This window comes from Protopterus annectens, chromosome 4.part1 (genome assembly GCF_019279795.1).
Source record: "Protopterus annectens isolate FY-2018-M chromosome 4.part1, PAN1.0, whole genome shotgun sequence".
Taxonomy (NCBI): domain Eukaryota; kingdom Metazoa; phylum Chordata; order Ceratodontiformes; family Protopteridae; genus Protopterus; species Protopterus annectens.
The window spans coordinates 385,824,359-385,847,158 of record NC_056734.1 but is presented as its reverse complement, the minus strand read 5'-3'; the positions used below and the strand labels follow the sequence as shown (position 1 = coordinate 385,847,158).

Here is a 22,800-nt window from a genome sequence, read left to right as displayed (position 1 = left end):
GTAAGTACCCGGCAAGGATTACACAGATAAAATATGCATAATGACTGAGCATGTATATTTAGTAAGTGAAGTTAAATTCTACCCTACAGTAGTATCAGATCATACTTTAATGGAATGTGTGGTTTGTAGTATGGTACTTTCCTGTCTCAAGAGGCAGTGGTGGTTCATTACTTGTTTCTTAAAATACTGAAGTAGGTACACATTGGTATAAAAATTTATAAAGGCACATTTAGCTACCAATGGAAATATTCAGCAAACATTATTGTGAAAATGGGATGAGTTTAAGGCAAAGCTAAAAAGCAGTGGGTAAGGATCTGTACTGCAGAGATGATTAGGAATTATAACAGAAAGATGAAGGAGCTGAAGAGGGACTGTGAGAACTGCAGGATAAGTCATGGGGTGATGATAATACTATCATTAAGGAAATGAAAGAATTATATGTGAAGAGGAAGAGCTGTTAGGTAAAAAAAATTGAGTGACTTCAAACTATGTTAAGAGATAAGTATACCTCTCCAGATTCTTAAAAAGTACTTTTAGTACAGCTTAGGCAGCAGAAGAAGAAAGGCTTATATAAATACAAAGAATGAGGAAAAGGTGATATTAGTAGTGATTAGGAGTTGATAAGCAGAGAATTTTTAGAAATAATATAACCAATTGTACAAATGTCAAACTATGAGAATTAATTAGAAGACAGAACTATTCCAGAATTTGGAGTACCAAGGCTTACAAGAGGAGAAATAGATAGCTTGATGCAGTTAATTTCATTAGAAGATAGCTTGATGCAGTTAATTTCATTAGAAGAACTAACTGAAACATTTACGAGACCAACTCAGGTGTAGGCTGGGGACCTAGGCAGTGATGGTTTGCCAGATGAGAGTCGAAGTTTGCTGTCAGAAGGAATGAGGTGTAAGACGATATTATTTAATTTGGTACTGAAAACTAAACAGATACCAGAGTTAAAGAATAGAATTATCAGTCTTTCATCGTTATGCAGATTAATATCTATTTTAAACCATGATTGTAAGTTTTTCATGATAATATGGGCAAATAATGTAGCAAGAATAGTCCCAAATTTGATAGATAGTGATCAGTATGACTTTGTTGAAGGAAAGCAGACCTTTGACAGTATTTCAAAGGCTGATCTGATGCTGAGAAAAGCCCAGCACGAGAAGGACTCTATATTGATAGTAAGTTTTGATGCAGAGAAGGTCTTTGGCATGGTTGAGTAGCAGCACTGAATGCAAAAATTATTGTCCATTTGATGTAGTGAGGATTTTATGAATGCATTGAGAGAAATATATGATAAGATAAAAGCCAGAGTCAAGATACATGAGAGAATGTCATTACCACTGACATACAGAAACAAGGTAGGGTTCTTACCTGCAGTGTCGAGGGTATCAAACATGGACAAGTATAAACTGCAGTGAGAAATGCAAAATATCACAGTTTGCAGATGATGTATTGATTTGTTTGATATGCCCTGAGAACAATATTCATAAGTTACTTTAAATGCTGGATACATTTAATAAAATGCCAGGTTATGAGGTGAATAAAATTAAAATACATGCAGTGGAAATCAACTGTGCTCCACTGGCAAATTTGGAAGGCATGATTCTTTTAGGTAGGATGAATACATTAATCCTTATGATTATGGTTAGTGGAAATATTGGAGGGTCCATAAATAAAGACATAAAAATATGAAGAACAGTTTGAAAGATATTAGCCAAAGATGAAAGATGATTGGTTAAGAGTTAGAACAGAGAGTACAAATAGTGCATTTGAGTGATACCTCTCTTACTATATATGTTTCTGACATTTCCAATATAGTTGCCAGGAAATTTTCTAATGTAATTTAAGAATATGATATTTGATTATATATGGGATTGGGGTAAGTCTAGAGTAGCTTAGAGTAAGTAATATTGCAAAGGAATTTGGAGAGTTGAACTTCCCTGGCCTGGTGTTATATTATGAAGCAGTGTAAGATTCATTGTATCTTCTTTTAATTCAGAAACATAATGAATAATGAAAAAACAATCATGAAAAGATTGACAGGAAACAAATAAATCTTTGAGAGGTAAGTAACATGGTGATAAATGAATGGAGGGAAGAATGATTCAAGCAAAGGGCTTTACAAGAAAAATGTTAAATAAAGAAAGAGTCCACGAGTGGATAAACTGTTTAATACCAACTAGTGAGAATAACAGAGGAAATTGATCTTTGACAATGAAGGGAAAGAAAGACTTAAGGACTATACCAGGAGATATTGATGAGTGAGAGGTAATGGGCTTCCTGGAGGTGGAAACAACAGAAGTATATTTCAAGAGTATTTGCAAATAAAATTTGAGGGAATAATTAATACAGTGTGAAGCCTGAGACTGACAGACTCTTTGCTGAAAAACGTGTTCACAGGTACTGCAATTGTTAATAAAAGTGAAGGGAGAAGACCTATGACCTATATATGAAAAGATTAGTGACAAGAACATACAGGGAATTTAATCTTAAGGACGGTAATATGTAGCAGAGGGAATGGAAGCAGTTTTGGGGGAAGGAATCAAAGAGCATGGGAAGTACATGTTTAATGCCAAGATATGCCACGTCACACCATTTTAGAATATTTGCATGGGAGTATTTCTACAAATATTAATGCACATCACAAAGGTTGAGAAAGATGATTTTTAATTTAAAAACACATTACTGGAAATGTGATATGGGAATATTAGATACATGTGAATATATTTTTCAGGCCAGGTACAAAAATATCCAGTGTTAAGGATGAATTAGAACAGATATTACCTGGTTTACTGAGGTAAAAAATACAAATACTGAAGAAAAGACTGAGGCTAGGATGTGTGGGTATGCAGTACACATGGCATATCTTCATCTTGCCATGGCCTTCAGCATTATTCCACATGCTGGCATCATACATAACCTAAAGACTTTAAAAAGTGACCTGCATGTGGTAAGATGGATAGCAAACATGATGTGAGTTGTAGGTGTCTCATTGGAAAGTATAAAAGTGTCATCTGTGTCACTCAGGGCTCAATAATGAGATTTCTCCTTTAAGGCACGTACTTCACAAATCTCCAAGTAAAGAGCTAAGATTTCTGGCTAACAAAATGTTCAGACACCTTCAATCTGGGGGTTGTTGTTAAGTCAATCTCTGGCACCAAACCTTCCAGAATGAATGTTCCACAGTAAACAATTACTATATTTAAAATTGGATTAAACTAAATTCTGAAAAGTATAGCATCATTACTTTTAGTAGAAAGCCCCATCCCCTCATCATATTGTACACACAACAAACCACTATATGAACATTTAGAAAGGAATCTAGTAACTGGAGTTGGTAAGGCCCACTCTTTTGACCATCATGTGTCAATGGTTGTCAGGAAATTCTTTAGTTAGCACAACTAGTTGCCAAAGAAATGTCATCAATGTCAAATTTCTTAATCACTCCTTTATACTCCCACTCTTTTGACCAAAGTATTTTCCTATAAATATGTATTTTTTAGAAAATCCATCCATCCTTCCAGTACCCTCCTAGCTTTCCTGTAATTTCCCAGACTTTCATTTTCTAGTTGCAGCTTTTTTGTAGCTAACATCACACATGTACTCATTCTATCCATTTTGTTACTCTATCACAGAATCATAGATTTCATAGACATTCCAAGGCAACTAACTCTTATAACAATTCATACCTTGCCAGTGTCCTCCCTCATGCTGCATTTTACCAGAAGGGCCATACACACCAATCCCAGAGTAAATTTGTGGCTACCCATCCAATCATCTAGGTTATATTTAAAGAAAATAGTCAGTTGCATTGCTTAAGATGCAAAGGAAGTTTATTCCAGAGGTCTGAGAGATGCTGGGTTATAAATCTATCCATCCAGCATATTGTATCGGTCTTTTGCTGAAGATTTATAACTGTGGACGAGTAGTGCTGGAGAGATTGGACTTCCAGAGAAACAGGAACCCAGGGACAACTGGGACACCTATTGTGTTACACATGAGATGCAGATCTCACTGCAAATGTCAGTAAGACACTGAATAAAGGGACAGAGCTTCCAGCCTTTTTGGTAGCTCAGGGACTTTAGACCTGTGACCTTTTTTTTTTTTTGGTTGGAAACCTTTGATGTCTTTGTAATTATTTGATATGTTATATACCTAAGGGTGCATTATTGATAATTGTTCTGATCAAGTCTGAGTATAAGAGAGTGATTAACAAATTTGATATTGATGACATTCCTTTGGCAACTAGATTGCAAAAGATAGATGAAAAGGCCTTAAGGGACCATCTATTCCTTCTGCAAACCTTCTCTGATCTCCTATTCAGCCTAATTTACAGAGCTCTTAAGTGATTGAACAGAAGTGATTCAATGCTTTGATGATGGCAAGTCTAATGAACATACCAAACAGCTTCTTATTTGAAGACCTTTGGAATCACTCAAGCTTGTTTGTACTCCAACCCATACATTTGGTCAGTCATTCTACTTCATATTTCAGCTTGATCTTGAAACCAGGGATTTGGTTGTAGAACTAGTCCTTGGATGGACCACTATCTTTTCCATTTCAAGCTAGATATCCCCAAGTTATCACCTCTTGATATGTAGTCAGTCAGTTATTGCGGCCTGATGAGGGGCAATGGGTTGACTATATCCCCCTTGCTTGAGGGAAGCAATAAAGTGAATCTATATTACCTCTTAGTGGCTTATAGTACAGCCAGTTTGGATGTTCTGGATACTCTTGGCCAAACACTTGTACCTTCTAGGCTTCTAGCATGGAAAGTCCCATGATTTAACCGTGAGCCATATTCATTCCACAAGCTTGAGTGGAGGCTGGAATGAAAATGACGCAGGAGGCACCTTCTGAAGAGTAGTCTTAGAATGGACCAGCATTGGACTGCTTGCTAGATGGGGATCTCATATATCACTGCATCTTACATGTCCATTGACATCTCTGCAGCAGTCTTTCAGGTGATTGGTAGGTTGTTCAGCCCAGCCTCCTTTAATACTTCAAGGTTTTTACCTCTGACTGCTGTGTGAAAATGACACAGTGCTTTCTGGATAAGAATACTCAGAAAAAAAAGAACCCAGTCAAGATGGCTACCTAAGCCTCTAGGCAGTTCCCAAGGAGAGAAAAAAAGCAACCCAGAAGGAAAGATGAGAAAGCAGGAAGAAAATGAGGAACAGATGGCTGCTTTTAAAGCTGCAAACAGGGGGTACAATTGAACATTTTGTTTGAAAAGGTAATTACAGTAGGCCTGGATGTGAGCTCCTTGAACCAAACAATAGAACATCAGCAAACAGAAGTGGAAAGACTACAAGGGCAGCTGTACAATCTGGAGGAATAGAAAGTTACAGTTGAAGCTGAGATGCAGGAGAAGATTCACAAAATACAGGACATGGCATACATAATAAAAACACAGGAAGAAAAAATGGATGTTCTTGAAAAATAATCATGAAAGAGTAACATCAGGATCATTGAGATGATAAGAGAGAGCAAGTGAGCAACCGTCAACTGGAGTAATTTCTAATACAGCTCTTACAGAGATTTGTGATACCATAAAACCAAGAAACACTAATAGGATACACAGATTGGGACAGCATGTTTGACATATTTCAATTTCTTTGCTGTAATAAACAAAATAATAAGGCAAGCAAACATATTTAACATTATCCCTTTTTCAGGGGTGTGCACAAAGCTGGTAGATGATGATTACACAGAAACATTCTATAATAGCAGAAAAGTGATACTGGAGTTAAAAAAAAGAACTAAGAATGAATGGTACAGCTACATGGTTGAAATACTGTGCAATTCTGAATAACAGCAGGAAAAACAGAATAACAACCAGGAACAGGGATGGTTCAAGATCAAAAGTTTAAACAAAGGTATCACAGACAACTGTGTAAACCAGATAGTAAAAATCTAAGTTTTCTGCAAGACATGAACTGGGAAAGTAACCTTAGATTTAGTGGAGATGATGCAGAGATATTGGTAGTGCAAAGAGATGCTGAAATTGCAGATGCACACACACACACACACACACACACACACACACACACACACACACACACACACACACACACACACACACACACGCACACACACACACTGGCAAGAAGACAAGACTAGGAAATGCAAATGGGCCACATATCAGTAAAAGAGATGAGCAGGAACTGAGAAAAGAGACGATGATGGAGAAGGAAACAACTGAAAGAGTTATATCAATAGCACATAAGAAAAGGAAACCTCTTCCATGGAAGATTTAGGCACAAAAACACAGACAGAAGAAGAAACAGAGACAGACAAGGAGGAGCTCTAAGGAGGTGGGAGGATGGGACATCAGATGGTTCACATAACTGGACTGTTGGACAAATGAGAGACTAAACAAGCTGGATAGAAGTATGTGTCAGCCTGCAAAGTATTAGTAGTGTGAGGGACACTGGAAGGAAACCAAACAAAATCTTAAAATATTTATGTCCAGGTGATACCTATACAAATGCAAGAGCCTGGATCTTGAGGCCGGGGATGGGGAGGTGGGGTCTGTACACAGGCAGATAACAAAAAACAGAATGCTCAGTTTAGAGGTAGGCCTGAAGAAAGAGTTATGCCAGATGGCAGGAAGTGGTGGGGAAAAATAATAAGGAAATACAATTCATTATGTGGAACACTGAGGGTTTATCAAAGCCTATCAGAAGGAGAATACAGAAAAAAGTAATTGGATGGGGTGGCAACATTACTCTATTACAAAAAATAAAACTGAAATAAGAGACGGGGAGAACATACTATGCTATGACTACCTGCAGGGAGAAATGGACAGCAAGTCAGATACAGGAAAGAGAGGAGTAGCAACTGTTTTATGTAGAGAGCATCAGACAACCATAGAGAATGTGACAGGTACAAAGATCGTCTAGCAGGTTAGGGTGGAATGTCCATGCTGGACAATAGGAAACATATGCATCAAACAGGGATGAAAAAGACTTCTACAAGAAAGTTTTTGCAAACTGGGAACATACAAGAAGAGATAGAATAAAGAGATAATGGGTGGGGCAATGTCACCATAGAACTGAAAAAAGTTTGTATGGAAGGAGAAATTGCAGCAAAAAGATGAGACAAGAACTAGCCCAAAGAAAGAAAGAGCGAGAGGGTGGCTGGACATATGGATAAGAAAGATATCCAGTGAAGCATTTAAGGAATAATGTAGGGAGATTTATTGAAAACAGGAAGGGACAGAAATCTCAGAAAAAAACTGGAGAAAGAATGTAGAGGGATATATATACACTGAACGGAGAACAAATACGCAAGCTGAATACAGAGGTGGCGAGGGATGAGATAAGGAAGGCGGTATACAAGATGAACGCTAGGGACGCTGGACATCCAGATGGAGTCCCCTAAAGTTCTATAAATGGTGAAGGCAGGAAATGAGGACGTTCCTAGAGGAGGAATGCAAGAAAATACAGGACTCAGGCAAAATACATAAATATATGAGCAGAGCCAGGATAACCATGATACCTAAAGGCGGTCAGAGAAAGGGAGGAAGTGGTAAAATTATAGGCCTATCACTTTGATTAACATAGATCTTAAAAGTTTGACAAAGGTATTGTCAAGAAGACTGGATGATGTATTGCCAAAAATAATACAAGCAGAGCAAAGTGGTTTTGTTAAGGGAAGGAAGGCAGAAAATATCGGTGGGTCCCATTGTAATTTATGCAGAGGGAAATCCAGAAGTGGAAAGGGAAAGGTAGGAATGTTCTCTTTGACCTACAGAAGGCCTTTGATATAGTGAGATGGGAATCCCTATGGAAGGCACTAGAGCAAAAGCAGGTAAGAGTAAAGATCATACATTTGATATAAGCCATATGCAAAGAACCAGAAATTTTTAACAATTAACCATTAAGCCAACCTCCATACTCATAAATGGAGAAGTATCTGAGTAGATAAGGATCGAGAGGGGAACTAGACAGGGGTGCCCAGTATCCCAAGGCCTGTTCACACTTGTGATTGGAAAACTGACAGTGAAAGTCAGTCTAAACTTTACAATGCTTGAAGAAAAGGAGGGGAAAATGTCAGTCTGCATTATTTGCAGATAACTGCAGGATAATATCAGAAGATGTGGTTGCAGCAATGGGAACTATAAGAGAAACATTCAAGACGTTTAAGGAAGTAGTGAGATTCATATGCAACAACAGAATGACAGTGGTAGTTATATTAGGAAAAGGGAACATGAAAGAGGGAAGAAGTGGGATAAAAGAGGTAGAGTTCCCAAAGTACATTGGGCTCTATGATGGGAACATGGTGAGAGAGATGATAATGAAAAAAACTTAAAAAACTTATAGGAAGTTGGAAAGTACAGTACATAGGGCTCTATGATGGGAACATAGTGAGAGAGACGATAATGAAAAAACTTATAGGAAGTTGGAAAGTACAGTACATAGGACTCTATGATGGGAACATGGTGAGAGAGACGGTAATGAAAAAAACTTACAAAAACTTATAGGAAGTTGGAAAGTACATAGGGCTTTATGATGGGAACATGGTGAGAGAGACGATAATGAAAAAAACTTATAGGAAGTTGGAAAGTACAGTACATAGGGCTCTATGATGGGAACATGGTGAGAGAGATGATAATGAAAAAAACTTAAAAAAACTTATAGGAAGTTGGAAAGTACATAGGGCTTTATGATGGGAACATGGTGAGAGAGACGATAATGAAAAAAACTTATAGGAAGTTGGAAAGTACATAGGACTCTATGATAGGAACATGGTGAGAGAGACGATAATGAAAAAAACTTAAAAAATTTATAGGAAGTTGGAAAGTACATAGGGCTTTATGATGGGAACATGGTGAGAGAGACCATAATGAAAAAAACTTAAAAAATGTATAGGAAGTTGGAAAGTACATAGGGCTCTATGATGGGAACATGGTGAGAGAGATGATAATGAAAAAAGCTTAGAAAACTTATAGGAAGTTGGAAAGTACATAGGGCTCTATGATGGGAACATGGTGAGAGAGACGATAATGAAAAAAACTTAAAAAATTTATAGGAAGTTGGAAAGTACATAGGGCTTTATGATGGGAACATGGTGAGAGAGACGATAATGAAAAAAACTTAAAAAATTTATAGGAAGTTGGAAAGTACATAGGGCTCTATGATGGGAACATGGTGAGAGAGACGATAATGAAAAAAACTTAAAAAACTTATATAGGAAGTTGGAAAAAAGGATAGGGGATACTCTCCACTGGGGGGGGTCATACATTGCCTAGGAGTTAATACAGCAAGGTTGATCATATTACCAATAAACCAACACCTACTCTGCAACATGCAAATAGACCTTAGGGACAAAAAGCTACAACAAATGCAAAAGACATAGTAGAAACAGTCAATAAAGGCAAGGGGAAAAGTGCACAAGTCAAAAATGAGAATGAATAGGAAAAGCAGGCTAGGGGCTATCACATATCCCAGCGTATGCATTTATAAATGATATGTGACATCAATCTCTGGATATAAACAGAAAAGGAGGAGGTTAAGCAAAAGAAAGTAAGGGAGAGGAAGACATGGAAAAGCTTATTGAAGGATATGAATGAAGCAACACTAAAGGAACTGTGATGCATTAAATGGGATGAATCCCCAAAAAACTATGGGGCGCAGAAGGATGGGGCAAAGAGAGGCAAGAAAAATGTAGAAATTTGGAGGCGATGTAGAATAGCTCAAAAGAAAGATTTGGTATACAGAGAAAAAGATGGTGGGTACAGATTTAAAACAATGAAAGAGTTACTACAGAACACCAGAGGACCAATGGACAAACTACTACTGCTTAGTACCAGTGGAGGCCTGGACAAAGAGTACAGTGAGGACAACAGGAGAAAGGAGCAGGCATGAAGAAAGGAAGGGTAAAAACTGAGATGCTGGCCCTCTGGATGTAACAGAAGAGGTTAGAAAGACAAAGGACCAACCAGATCCATGAAGCCTTAAGGGAAAGAAGGAACAAAGTAGAAGAGAGAATAAGAAATAATTTGGGAAGGGAGAAAGGATGGAAAATGGAGTTGCAGGACACTGACAGAAGACAATTCAGGCAGTGAGGGATATGCAGGAGAGTGCATGGGGTGGGAGTGCATAGCCTGAGAGTACTGCATAGATAGTCTGTAACCCAATGAAATTGATAAAGGAAGGCATAAAGGTGAATACTAGATGCTGGAGATGTCAGGAGTAATGACAGGATTCATGCACATGTTTTGTGACTGTGGGCGGGCATGGCAAGTCTGGAAGCAGGTGCAGAATATTTGGGGAGACATATTTCAAAAGGAAGGAGAGTGTACTTGGGAAATCTGATATGAGGCATAAATAAGGAGGACAGCATTTGATAAGAAAGAGAAATGAACATTATCAGACTGATGAATATCAAAGATAAAAGGCATCATCACCCAAAAGATCCCTTGACTGAGGAAGAAGATTTCAGAAACTGGCTAAATTGAGGAAGGGGGGATGAAAAATAAGTTAAAGGTAGTATTAGAATTATACAGAAGTAAAAAAAAAACATTCCAGGAAGAAGGAGGTAGAAAATCCAAAGGGAAGTCAAGGCGGCAGGCAAATATGCATAGGATAGGAAATTAAGCAGCCAATTGCTGATGAAATATGTTGCACCATGCATGAGGACTGCATGTGAATGTAATATACTGTATGGAGATAATAAAGTGTGCAATAAAAAAAGATTAAAAGGGGGAAAAACAATATTCAGATAGAATCCTCTGCAGCACATTTGTACATTGGGTCTTTCAGTGATTATCCTGTTTTTTGCTGGTCTGAGTTTAACTATGTGAACTATGATGAGGTCATGACAATACTTTCATCTTTGCATGCTACATACTGTGGATAGGACCCCTGTCTTACAAGGCTGCTTCTGTCTTGCCCTGGATCACTGGATCCAATGATTTTCCAAAGAGAAAGGAAGGTGCATGTTACATCCTTTAAACCAGCATTGATCACCCCCATTCTCAGAAAACCAATATGTTATCAGGAAGGTTCTTAATAAATTAATATATTTACATATGTATTTTTTTTTTTACTTCTCATGACTTTCTAGATGTTTATCAGTTCAGTTTTAAGTCTAAGCACAGTATTGGGAGCAACCTCATTCGGATGGTCAGTGATCTCCTTATGGCATTGAGATCAGTGCTTATATTCAATCTTGCTCCTACCTCATCTTTCAGCAATTTCTGTTAACATGGGACTTGGAATCCTTATCAACCACTTGCCATGTTTTTGCATTACTTTCATACCTTACTTGAGTGGTTTAAATGTTATCATATGAGTAAATTCTGAAGGATTATTTGTGGGGTGAATTCTTCCAGTTAATTTTCTTTTGGATTGTGGGGGCACCCCAGTATTTAGGTTTGGCTTCCATTTTTTTCACAGGATAAATGCTGTGACTAAGAAGGCTCGCTACTGAGAGAGGTATTTATTATCAGTTGTATGCTGATGATATTCAACATTAGTTCTCCTTTTCTATTCCAAGTCTGAATTTACTGCTTTGTAGTACTGCTTGGTTTTGATTGCTCATTGGTGGAGGCTCAGTCAGAAAGAGGCCATTCTTATTCAAGCCACCATTTTCTCATCCATCTTCCTGTGCTCTCCTCATTAATACAGCATGAGGATGGTTACTCTAAGGACCGTTCTGGATCAAGACTGAAACATTTACCCCTCAAAATAACCTTGCCAAGAAATACAGCAAATTAATAAATATTACTTTCTAGATAGTAATGTTTTGATGATTATATTATAGGTCTACAACTCTATTTATGCAGTCATTTTAAGGTTTACATAGTAAACATATTCGGAAAAAGAGATATATTAATTTACTTACCATTGAAAGCCATATGAATGTATTAAGTAGCTGAACTTTTTCATCCTTCAAAGAAAAACAGAAAAAAGTTTTACCATAAAGTTGTGCAGAACATAATTTAAGCAATTATTGTATTTTGTTATTAGGTCATCATATATTAAAAAAGGCATACAGATTTCATCTATGACTCATTAAAAAGACTGGTCAGCCACTCCATTGCCATATTGTTAGTAGTTGTTCTCCACTTCAGAAACATTTGATGTTGCTTATTTTGGTGGCTTAAGCTTGCCACGCATTTTCCAAATTTTGCTTCAAGCCCTTCCTAATTGCTTGGTCTATATCTACTGAATTTTGTTTTGTTTGTACTCACATCTTTGCTGCTTCTGCATTTCTGTTTCCAGTAGTAAATTGGTATAATTTGGCTAGGATTCATGAATTGCAAATTTCTGATGCAATCCTGTCGTTTCCAAGTTTGTATGAGTCATAAGGGACTTGATAGGTACAAACAGTTCAAAGATATTCCCAATATTATCGTTTTTTTTTTTTTATTTTTTTCATATCTTCCACTGCTGACCCTGACAGCTCCCTATAGTCTCATCCTCCATAGCTCCTTAGTAGGTGCCCTGGTGCCCCCTGCTGTGAGGGATTCCTACATGCAGAGATCCTTCCATCTGCAAGGCTGTAATCCTCGTCACCTGGCAGTACTATAGAGCAGGATACACCTCACAGGGAGCTGTCACACTGCAACCTAGTGAGAGACTTCCTCTAAGCCCTAATGTCCTCCTTGGATTAATTTCTCCAAGTATGTTAAAGTTTCTAACACCAGGATGGTAATGAACCCCATTCCTAAGTCAGGGTATGATTAAAGTTTCGGAACTAAGTATTGTTTCAGTTTTTGATGGTAGCCAAGAATCCTCTTCTCAGTACCTGTGATATGGCCAGAATGGCCTCCTTCTATAATTCATACAGGGTCACATGTGTTGGTAACATATATAAATACAACTTTAAATTCTTTTGTATTAGACCTGTTGCACATTCTATTATTGGAACTGTTTGGCTAGCTTTCTTTCACATTGCTATCAACTTTGCCTGCAAATCCTGATATTTTATGACTTTGTGTCTCTCTGTATGTAAAACACTGTGATCACTAGGTGTAGCAATTTCAATCATCAATGCTACTTCTGTCTTTTTTCATGGGCTACTATATCTGGCTTTCTTGCATCTATTTTTTGAACTGTTGGTAATGGCTAATCCTACGTGATATACAATTCATTGTTCTCTATAATGCTTTGGGCTCCATATTTTCAATACTTCTCAGCTAGTTCTGTATTGTAGTGTTTGCATAACCCCCAATGCAGTAGTCTTGCTATGTTATTGTGCCTCTCATTATACAGATCCTTTACCATGAGTGTATCACACCCAGCAACAACATGTGACTGTTTCCAGTTCTGTTTTTCAGAACCTGCATTTGTCTGTTTCTCCCACTTTTTCAACAGACTTTGCAAACTGGCATATATGTAGTCCACTGTCCTGGGCCACCATTATTAGCCTTTCATCTTTTGGTTTCACTTCACCTCCTCTTAACCATTCCTGCATCAAATATTGGTCAACATGAGGTTGTTCTACAAAATCTCTATATCTGCTATAATATTTATGGCTTTTACAGTTTTTTCCCTCTCATCTGATTTTTTTCCTTATATAGTTTCTTTTGTTTTGGCACATTCAGCTGCTGACTGATTTTTATTCACTCCTAGTTGTATTTATTTTATGTTATTGTATTTGTGTTTTTCAGGGGTAGAGCACTGATCTCTATAGGTTTTTCACACTCAGCCTGGGACTGGTGTCTGGTTAAGTGACTTGCTCAGAGTCAAACAGTTAGGCAATGGAGGCTGAGGGAATCAAACCTACTGATTTGGTTTAATTTCCATTTCCACTTTTTACCAAAATGCTTCTGCTAAACCAAGCAAAGATGTCTTCTTAGACTTCTTCACCTCATGTTTTAAAACTTTCACTATGTTTGGATCTGGTGAGATCAGCAGATATGTATGTAGTCCCACAAATGCAGATCTGTACATGTAATACTGTATGTTTCAAGGAGGCCCGTACCTCTTTCAGGGTGAGGAATATATCATTTGGGTATAAACTGTTTTTTATTATATCATTTGATAAGCATAAATCATTTTTATTGTTTTCCTGGCCAATTGACCAATACTTTTTGGGGCCAGCCATTCACTCCAAAACTGCGAGTTAGAACAGAAAGCACAAATTGATTTATAGTTTAGGCTTTCTTCTTAGATGTCAAGGCCGTTTTCAATATTTAGTTTACTGAAGTATTCCCTACTGAGTTTATCCTCATTTGCTCATGTTTTATTCCTGATCCTTCATCTAATCTGAAATATTTATACATTCCATCCAGTTTAAGTTCCTTTTATATCTAATTCTTGTCCGGGATTCATGTTTTATTGATGCTGCAGCTTTCCTGTTTTAAATATTTGCTTTTGCACAATTAGAACCAAATGCCATTCAAATATCATCTAAGAAAGTTTTAACCATTTGTAGTTGTGCTTTTAACTTCTTATCTAATGAACTATACAATTTTATGGCATCCACAAAAAAGTCGATGAGAAACCTTTAAACAAGGTTAGTTTCTAGGAGCCAAATTCTAACCATAGCCAAATCTGTTAAGTAAAAGCTTAATGGGTTAAGAGCAAGACAAAACATCAGTAGTGACAAAGAGTCACTATACACTAAATGCTTAAGATTCTTATCCCTGGGACAATAATTTGCCTTTTGTCATGGCTCACCGGCAAAGTGGTTTGCCATTGATTCATGGTCACTGTAATGTATTTTACAGAAAGTTCCAGAACATCTTTCAATAACATATCCTCTTAAGAAGCACCCTGATTCATCTGCTGCTAACCCTTCACATGGGAACCTACTGCTCCATCACTTTGAAGGATTACCTGTGTCAGAGTTTCCCATTCCCTGCTCCTTCCCTTGCTGTGCAACTTCAACTGGACTTTCATACCAGTCTCCTACAGAAAGTTCCAGAACATGAACATGTGGCAAATCTCCTTCAGATGCCTCCTGCTTTACCTGCTGCACCTTAGTCTGGGAACTCATTGTTCCATCATGCTGTGATATTGCTTGTGTTGGATTCTCCACATTAAATCTTTCACCTTGCAGATAATCCATAACTTCATTTTCTATTTATTTAACTTCTGTCTTACTAATTTTCTTTTCTACATTCCCTTTTGTTTTATTATTTCTTTTATTGTGAAATTTTCCATATCTGGATGCCTTTGCTCTCCTGCAATGTGCTGACATCAGTGTGTAGGTTAAGCTGGGTGAGCAATGCCAAGTAATTATGAGAACATGCCCCTGTCCTGGCCTCACAGGTTGGTCACATCTTCCCTGCCCCTCCAAGCCCAGCATTGTCTTTCTGAAGTTCCCTTAGAAAGAGACGCACAGCACACTTTCATCACCTCCTAAGAGAGGTATGCCTATCCTGTATACCTCACCATAAAGTTCCCAATATACTAATCACACTTGGTCAACTAGACCATAATTAGGATTTATCCCATTATTTCACCAACAAGGAGCCATTACTACAGACGTGGAAAGTGTATTCCACAGAATGGAATGGAGATTTGTTTCCCTTTCCTAGAGTCTTGGAGAAGGAATTCAGTAATCCTACTCCCCTCAATTCTCTTTTTCCAAACTACACTTGACTCAGTATGCTCAGTAGTGTAATAGACAATGTCAATCTGCAGTTGCAGGAGATGATTTCGGAACTGTAAAAAAAAAATTTTTTTTTCAAGCATTTTTGTCCCATTTAGTCCCACCAGTCAGGGAAACTTCTTTGTGCATAGCAGTGTGTATCCTATTGTGCCCTCCTCAACCGCCACTCCTGTTCAGTACATGATGCACTGTATGGTGACGGTTTTCTGGCAGAAGTATGGAAGTTACAATAAAACATCATCTTATGCTCTGTGAACTGCAGGAGACTGCAGGGTGAAGAGCAAGAGACCCAAATCTGGGAATGACTCCAGCCCCACTAACTATAACCTCAGTAAGCATTTTAAATCAGTCTGTACAGCAGCTGAACAATCAAAGGGAGAATGCAGGATTTTTTTCCTTAAGGATGGGAGGTACAGTAATGTGATTTCATTAGTGAAGCCTGCAACCTTCTTTCTTTTTTTCAAGAATAAGAGGTGCGGTGACATCTTCCTGGAATCTTCTTAAGTTGTGCTATAGAGGAAAAAAAAGGATAGCTGTAGTATAACATTGCCATTAATGTTAATGTATTTATGTATTTATTTATTTATTTATTTATTGACATTTGATTACTGGGAAAGTCCAACTGGGTAGAAGCCCATTTTCAGCACAGACCCAGGAAGGAAAGATCCAAATTATTACAAAAGATTTTAAGAACAATAATTTTACAATCTTCATAAATAAAACAAACCATCTAAAATTTAAATAATTACAACAAATTAGCGATGACATAAAAACATTGGTTAGGAATCATTTAATATTTATAGAAATTTTAGACAGTTTGTAAAGAAATTAAAGCTAAGTTAGTCTAATACAAACAGGAATTGCAATAGGAAGTGAGGGAAGCATGGGCTTATGGTATATTTGGAGAGAACGTCAGGGAAGAGAATTTGATAGAAGTAAGGAGGTAAGTGAAGGGAGAGTAAGGAGGTATAAGGAAGGAAAATGTACTTGTTCACATTTAGGGATATAATTTATCTTGGGTTTGTGCAAGAAAAGAGACAGATTTTAGCTAAGAAGTCTTTCAGAGTGGTTTAAAAAGATGGGAGGGAGGGTATTGACCTGATGGATACAGGTAAGGAGTTCCAGGCCTTAGCAACCCTATATGAATACAGACAATGCCCAGCAGATTTGAAAGGGTTGAAGACAGATAGAAGTTTTTGTTCACTAGATCCCAGTGATCAACTGGGAACATAGTTGTGTAGAATGTTTTTTAGTGCTAGACAGGCAGGTGGATGCTGGATAATTTTATAGGTGGTAAGACGCTGTGTATATGCCATTTGATAAGGCAGTTGTAACTAATTTAGGCTTTTTAGTGCTATACAGTGGTGGGTTATAAAAATGGTATTTGTTGCAAATTTAGCACCTTTGTCATAGCATTGTTCAAGTTTTAATTTTTTGTGAAGCCTGGAGGTTAGTAAGGGTGGGAGCATCATAAAGAAGTGTGGGGAGGAGATAAGTAGTGGCAAGTGTAGTTTTAATTGGGTCGGTGAAAAAGTTTTTAACTCTGTAAAGCATCCCTAGTTTATGATGAGTTTTTCTTATGCAATTTTGTAAATGCAGGTCAAGTGTAAGCTTATCATCCACTATCACCCCAAATAATTTGCTATGAGAGGTAACTTCAGTGGCTGTATTATCAAGAGAGAGGACTTTAAATTTTATTTTTTCATGAGAGGGATTTTGGGGGAAAAGTAGTAGTTTAGTCTTTTTTGGGTTGAGCATGAGATGTGAGTTTTGAAGCTATGTTTCAGTGGCTGTAAAAGGTTCTTGGGTAATTTTTTGGAGGTATACCATGTTTTTATAGAGTCCGGACATATGCGAAGAAGGCCTTGTGATTGTCCTTAGTGGATGTGGCCATTTTGGACTCGAAGTTAGCCTTAGAAAATTTCACCAGTGATCTTATTTGCTTGTTGAGACAAAGGAGAGATTGCTTCCAACTTGGCAGCTGCTCTTTCTTGGTCCTGGACAGCAATTTCTTCCTTTTATTATAGAGTCTGTTTATTGCTGCTGTCCACCAGGCAGGTTTACTCTTCCTTGAGGAAGATGATTTGGTCCTGTCAAGTATTACTGAGTCTATGCAGCTATATAGGTGCTCATATAATTTTTTAGTGTAGGCTTGGACATTAGTGCTTGGTTCAACTAAAGGGATGGTGGCTGTGAAGCTGCTTATACCTGCTCTCAGGAGGTTGTAGTCAGCTTTGGAAAAGTTTTTTTGTTCCACCCTGGCGGGGGGCAGAAGAGATGGTGACTTCAAAAGTGATTGTTTTATGGTCAGATCTTACCAAGGAGGATGACACTGTAGGGGTGCTACAACAGCTACTCATGTTGGTTAGTACCAGGTCCAGGATATTTTCACCTTTTGTGGGGGTGTCGACTAGCTGATCCAAAGCATTGGCACTGAAGAAGTCAAGGAATCTCTGGGCATTTGTGTTTCAGCTAGAACAGGTCTTCCACTCTATGCTTGGATAGTAAAAGTCGCCCAGGATCAGGGTAGAGGGTTGAATCTTGATGGATTCAAGTCAGTCCAAATAGGTGGAGTGGGCCTCCTGAGTCATGGTTGGGGGTCTGTAGCTAGCTATGATTTGAATAGGTGTTTTGTCACTAGTTAACTGTACCTGGAGTGTCCGCTGTACATCATACTGTTTGACCAGCCTGGAGGCGTGTATGTCTTTGATAAATGTTGAAACACCACCTCCTTTGGCTTTGTAGCCCTCTGTTTGGGGTCTGAACCTGGTTGGACAAGTAACCTGGAAAGGCTTGGGTGCTATCCACAGCTTTGAACCAAGTTTTAGTGACTGCACAAATGTCAGCATCTTCCAGGATGAGGAATGCTTGCAATGAGTGCAGTTTCATGTTAAGACTCCTAGCTTTTAGCAGCATGACCTTTAAATGTCATTTAGAAGAAATTTTCACTTTGGTAATTTTTTCCTCATGACTTTGCCTAAAAAAGGCACTATGGGGGAGGCAAGAGCCTTTGCCAGAAGCCTGAATCCCATGGGCGACAGATAAAGGCCATCTCTGGCAAAGCATCATGGTCTGTCAATCATGTCCCCCCAGGCTGTCAGGTACTGGATCCCCTTGGAATCACACCAGAAACTGAGCCAATTGTTAAAGTCAGTCATTTTCTGTTTGTACTGAGGCATCATTCTGGGTGACGGTTGGATGCTGCTTAAAGCTAGGGGCAAACCTGCCTGGGACACTTATTTAGTGAGCTCAATCATGTTTCTCTTCATATAGTGCAGAGAGGTATGTCTCAAGTCATTCACACCAACATGGACTATGGCAGTCATAACTGTACCTGTTGTTGAGCGACGTGAGTGCATGAGTGATATGGTGGATTCTAGCACCTAACAAGCAACATACCGTGACTTTCCCCTTGGCTAGTCTGGTGAGGGGCACATCTGTGTGTCTCACAGTAGAGTCTCCTATGACTAATATGTTGGGTTTGCGGCTGGTCCTTAAAGGCTGTGAGACACAGGCATGTGTGATGCTTGGTGCAGTGGGTTGTGATGTGTGTGTGTGCTTTTGCCTCAGAGGTCTCTTTTGTTTAGGTATGTTTTTGTTTAGAACCTCCACATATGTAGGAATTTACTGTACAGGTGTGGGTCATGTTAGAGGTGAGGTACTTCTGGTCTTTGCGCAGACAGCCTTCTCAGTGCCAGATGTACTGGCTTGTGATTGAGACAGCAAGGATTCTAGGTTCTTACTGTAACTGCATCCCTCACATATTGTGTTGCTAGGAGGTAGAAGAAGAGGGTTGTCCATGTACATGAGGCAGTTACTACACTGTCTCAGGATGCCCATATCAACAAGACTGGAGAAACCGCAGGAAATTGTCTGTCCATGGTTGCCTGAATCTGTGTTAGAGAGGTAAAAGATGGTAGAGTGGGTACTATCAGAACAGACTACCTATAGGTGTTTGTAGGGCTGGATAAAATCACAGTAGTTGCAAGGGAGGGCATCCATTACACAGGCGTGCTGGTAAGGGAAAAACTGCAACTGAGATACCTTGCAATGAGTTAAAACAGTGCAGCTGCAGAGCACAATGAGCAAACAAGTGCAAAATCATGCAAACACAGGGTATAAGCTCGAATTAGTACCCAATCCTGCTAGCCCCTGTTCTTTCAACCAATCACTTGTGCTAGAGAAGGTCAGGCAACCCTGTTACTCTCACTAACAGTGAAGACAAGACACTACCAGCAGAAGATGGCTGCCATAAACATAGGAAACTCAACAAGCAAAACAACCAGGCTTGGATAACAGCAGGCCTCTATCCAGACTATGCTACCTGACTAGAACACAGAAACCTCATAAAACATGCACAGAAAAGCACAGATAGAGCAGTCACAAACAGAAAATACAACTCTCAGTATGAAAAAGTAGTTTACAGTTAAGTAATTCAATAAAAATGCTGCTACAGTAATGAAACTGTGCAAAATGCAGTGAAACAGTAAAAAAAGCTTTATAACAGTGCAAATGTAGTAGATTAGCTATATAACACAACTATAAGTGTTAAGAAGTGCAATTCAATGAAATACATGTAAGAAAAAACTTATTCCGCTCTTGGAGCCTCAGGGAATTTCTGCTTTGTCACAGTGATGAATCACCACTCATCAGCCTATTAAAAACGTATCCCCTCTGCCCCTACTGTTTCTATAACATTTACCATCACCTTTCTTTCCTTGCATAACTATTAAGCTCTCTGTTCAATTATATTTTCTTCCCTTGTGAATTTATTAGCTCTCCATTCTAATACTTCTTAACTCTCCTTATAAATATAGTTTTAGCCATGATTTCAAACATATGTCTTATCAGCTATTTACTTATGCAATATATGTAAAACTCATGTGAATTTCATGACAATGTATTACTTCTGCTTCTTTTTATATATCGTAAATAGTATAAGACTCTCTTTTATATTAGTAGACTCTACATTGTATATAACTGGAACTTTTCTCCATGAGCCTCCTCTAAAAATGGGCACACCTGGCCCAGTCAGACTTTTTCCAGTAAACAAATGCCAATAAGTACATAAATAAATAAATAAAAAAACAATGTTCCCAGCATGAAGGTTACTTTGGTAACTTTGGTGAGTGTATGAGAACTTTTAAGTATCAGGTGAATATTTTGTATTAAGGATAAGAAGCCAAAAATAGAATTGTATAAGACTGATTTCAAGTAATGCTTTATACAGAGTTTAAGGATGATGTTTGACAGATTAGATAATACTTTTTACAAATTAAATAACCAAATAGGAAGAATAAGCTTTTAACTGTGGGAACCCAGGTTTTTTCCTTTCACAAAGAGAATGCCATTTTTGCATCTGAGTAAAATATTACCTGTGACACCTCACCACTGGACCAGTAATCAAGGAGCCTCAATCCTCACCACTAGTACCAGTGGGGGACGTATATTGGGAGGACTACAGGGACACACACAGTATTTCCAGATGCAGCTCTCTGCATCAAGTACAGTTTCCCTTAAGAGCACACAGCGACCACAGTCAGTCCAGAGCTGGTTTCTCCCACTTTCTCCACATCCCCAGTAACACTCCCCACTGGCACAGCTATAGAGTTGAAATCTCAGCAGAGTGGTCAAGCCAAGACCTCCAGCACCCTCTCTGTCCAACCAGTGCTTTGTGTCCCTGCCCAAGTAGCTCACACACACACACACACACACACACACACACACACACACACACACACACACACACACACACACACACACACACACACACACACACACACACACACACACACACACACACACACACTCACTTTGAGATTCAATTTACAGACACAGACACACACACCTGCGAAAGGGTGGCACAGGTTTACTAGCTATGCCCCCTTCTTCCCAGATTATAAAGTAGTTATCACTGCCACCAGGCACTACAAAGTCAGCTATCTAAGGCTCTTGCAAGGATACCCAATTATACTGAGTGAAATTAATATTAATGCAAATGGTAATGTTAACCAAACAGCCAGGCTTTCAGGAGTGGCCAGAGTTGTCACCAAATAAATATGTTCAAATACTCTCAAAACTTAAATATTTTCTAAAAAGGACAAGCCACAATGAAAAGTTTAAATGTATTTAATAATAAATAATAAAAGGACATGAAAATACTAAATATCTATTTACAGTAAACATCAGAGTTTTAGACACAGGAAATATTAAAAGTAACACAGATGGAAAGTTTCACATAGATACAGAAAAACAGTATTTAGATAATTACACTATCTATTCCTGATTGACTAAAACAATTACTGTGTCCTAGTTAAGTTACTTACTATCACAAGGCAAGATGATGTGGGTGAGAGTCTTCCTAGTCAGGTTTCCAAGAACAGATTGCCCCTGAGACTTCAGTCTCCTCTAATATTAAAAGGTTATTTCTCTACAGAATGACATCACATACATCTGGTCATCTGACTTCTGGTTCCCACACTATTACCAACACTAGAAGCTGCTAGGGTTTAGCACCTATGTGCTACCATACATATCTGTGGCTTTTCTAAGATCTGTTGCAGCATGTGGAAGCCATAAAACAATAAAACCATTCCACTCTTCCTACAGGAGCTACAAACTATTCTCTAATACAGACATTGCATCTCTGGCTCCCTTCAAAACTGTGGGATAACATCTTTATGGCTTAACCCATAAAGTAATTCAATTTCAAGAGTATTGTTTTCAAAGTCAGGTGGATTACCCTTTTATCTGCTAGTATATGCTGTTACAATCTATAAATTTAAACAGTTACAATAATGCATGCACATTTATTTTCTGTCCAGCAGGAAACACTGTTGATACATTTTAATACAAGCAACTTTACAAATACATTTTTAAACATAAGCATCTTTACAAATCAGTTTGATACAAAAATGACATATAATTCTTTATAAAATTCCAGCTAGCTATGCTGGCATATGTTACACATCCACTGCCCTACTTCTCCTGGCATGGCTGGCAGTACCTCCTATTGTCAAAGAGAGGTATGTGTATGTGTGTGTGTGTGTGTGTGTGTGTGTGTGTGTGTGTGTGTGTGTGTGTGTGTGTGTGTGTGTGTGTGTGTGTGTGTCAGCTACTTGGAGCAGGGACCTGAAGCAACAGTTTCACAGAGAGAGTGGTGGAGGACTTGCTTAGGCACTCGGCTGAAGACATAACTCTGCAGCTGTACCAGTGGGG

At 38.3% G+C, this 22,800-nt stretch overlaps 1 protein-coding gene across 1 annotated transcript in view; it reads right to left on the bottom strand.

Annotated features, from left to right (window-relative positions):
- LOC122801216 (5-hydroxytryptamine receptor 3A-like) overlaps positions 1 to 15,036 on the bottom strand; it is a 153,819-nt gene extending 138,783 nt beyond the window's left edge. The window contains exons 1-2 of the mRNA XM_044070770.1: positions 14,938 to 15,036; positions 11,863 to 11,907 (exon numbers count right to left, since the gene is read on the bottom strand). Of these exons, the coding sequence (XP_043926705.1) occupies positions 11,863 to 11,907; positions 14,938 to 15,036 (144 nt within the window). The remainder of the gene's footprint in view (positions 1 to 11,862; positions 11,908 to 14,937) is intronic.
- Positions 15,037 to 22,800: the final 7,764 nt, after the last annotated feature.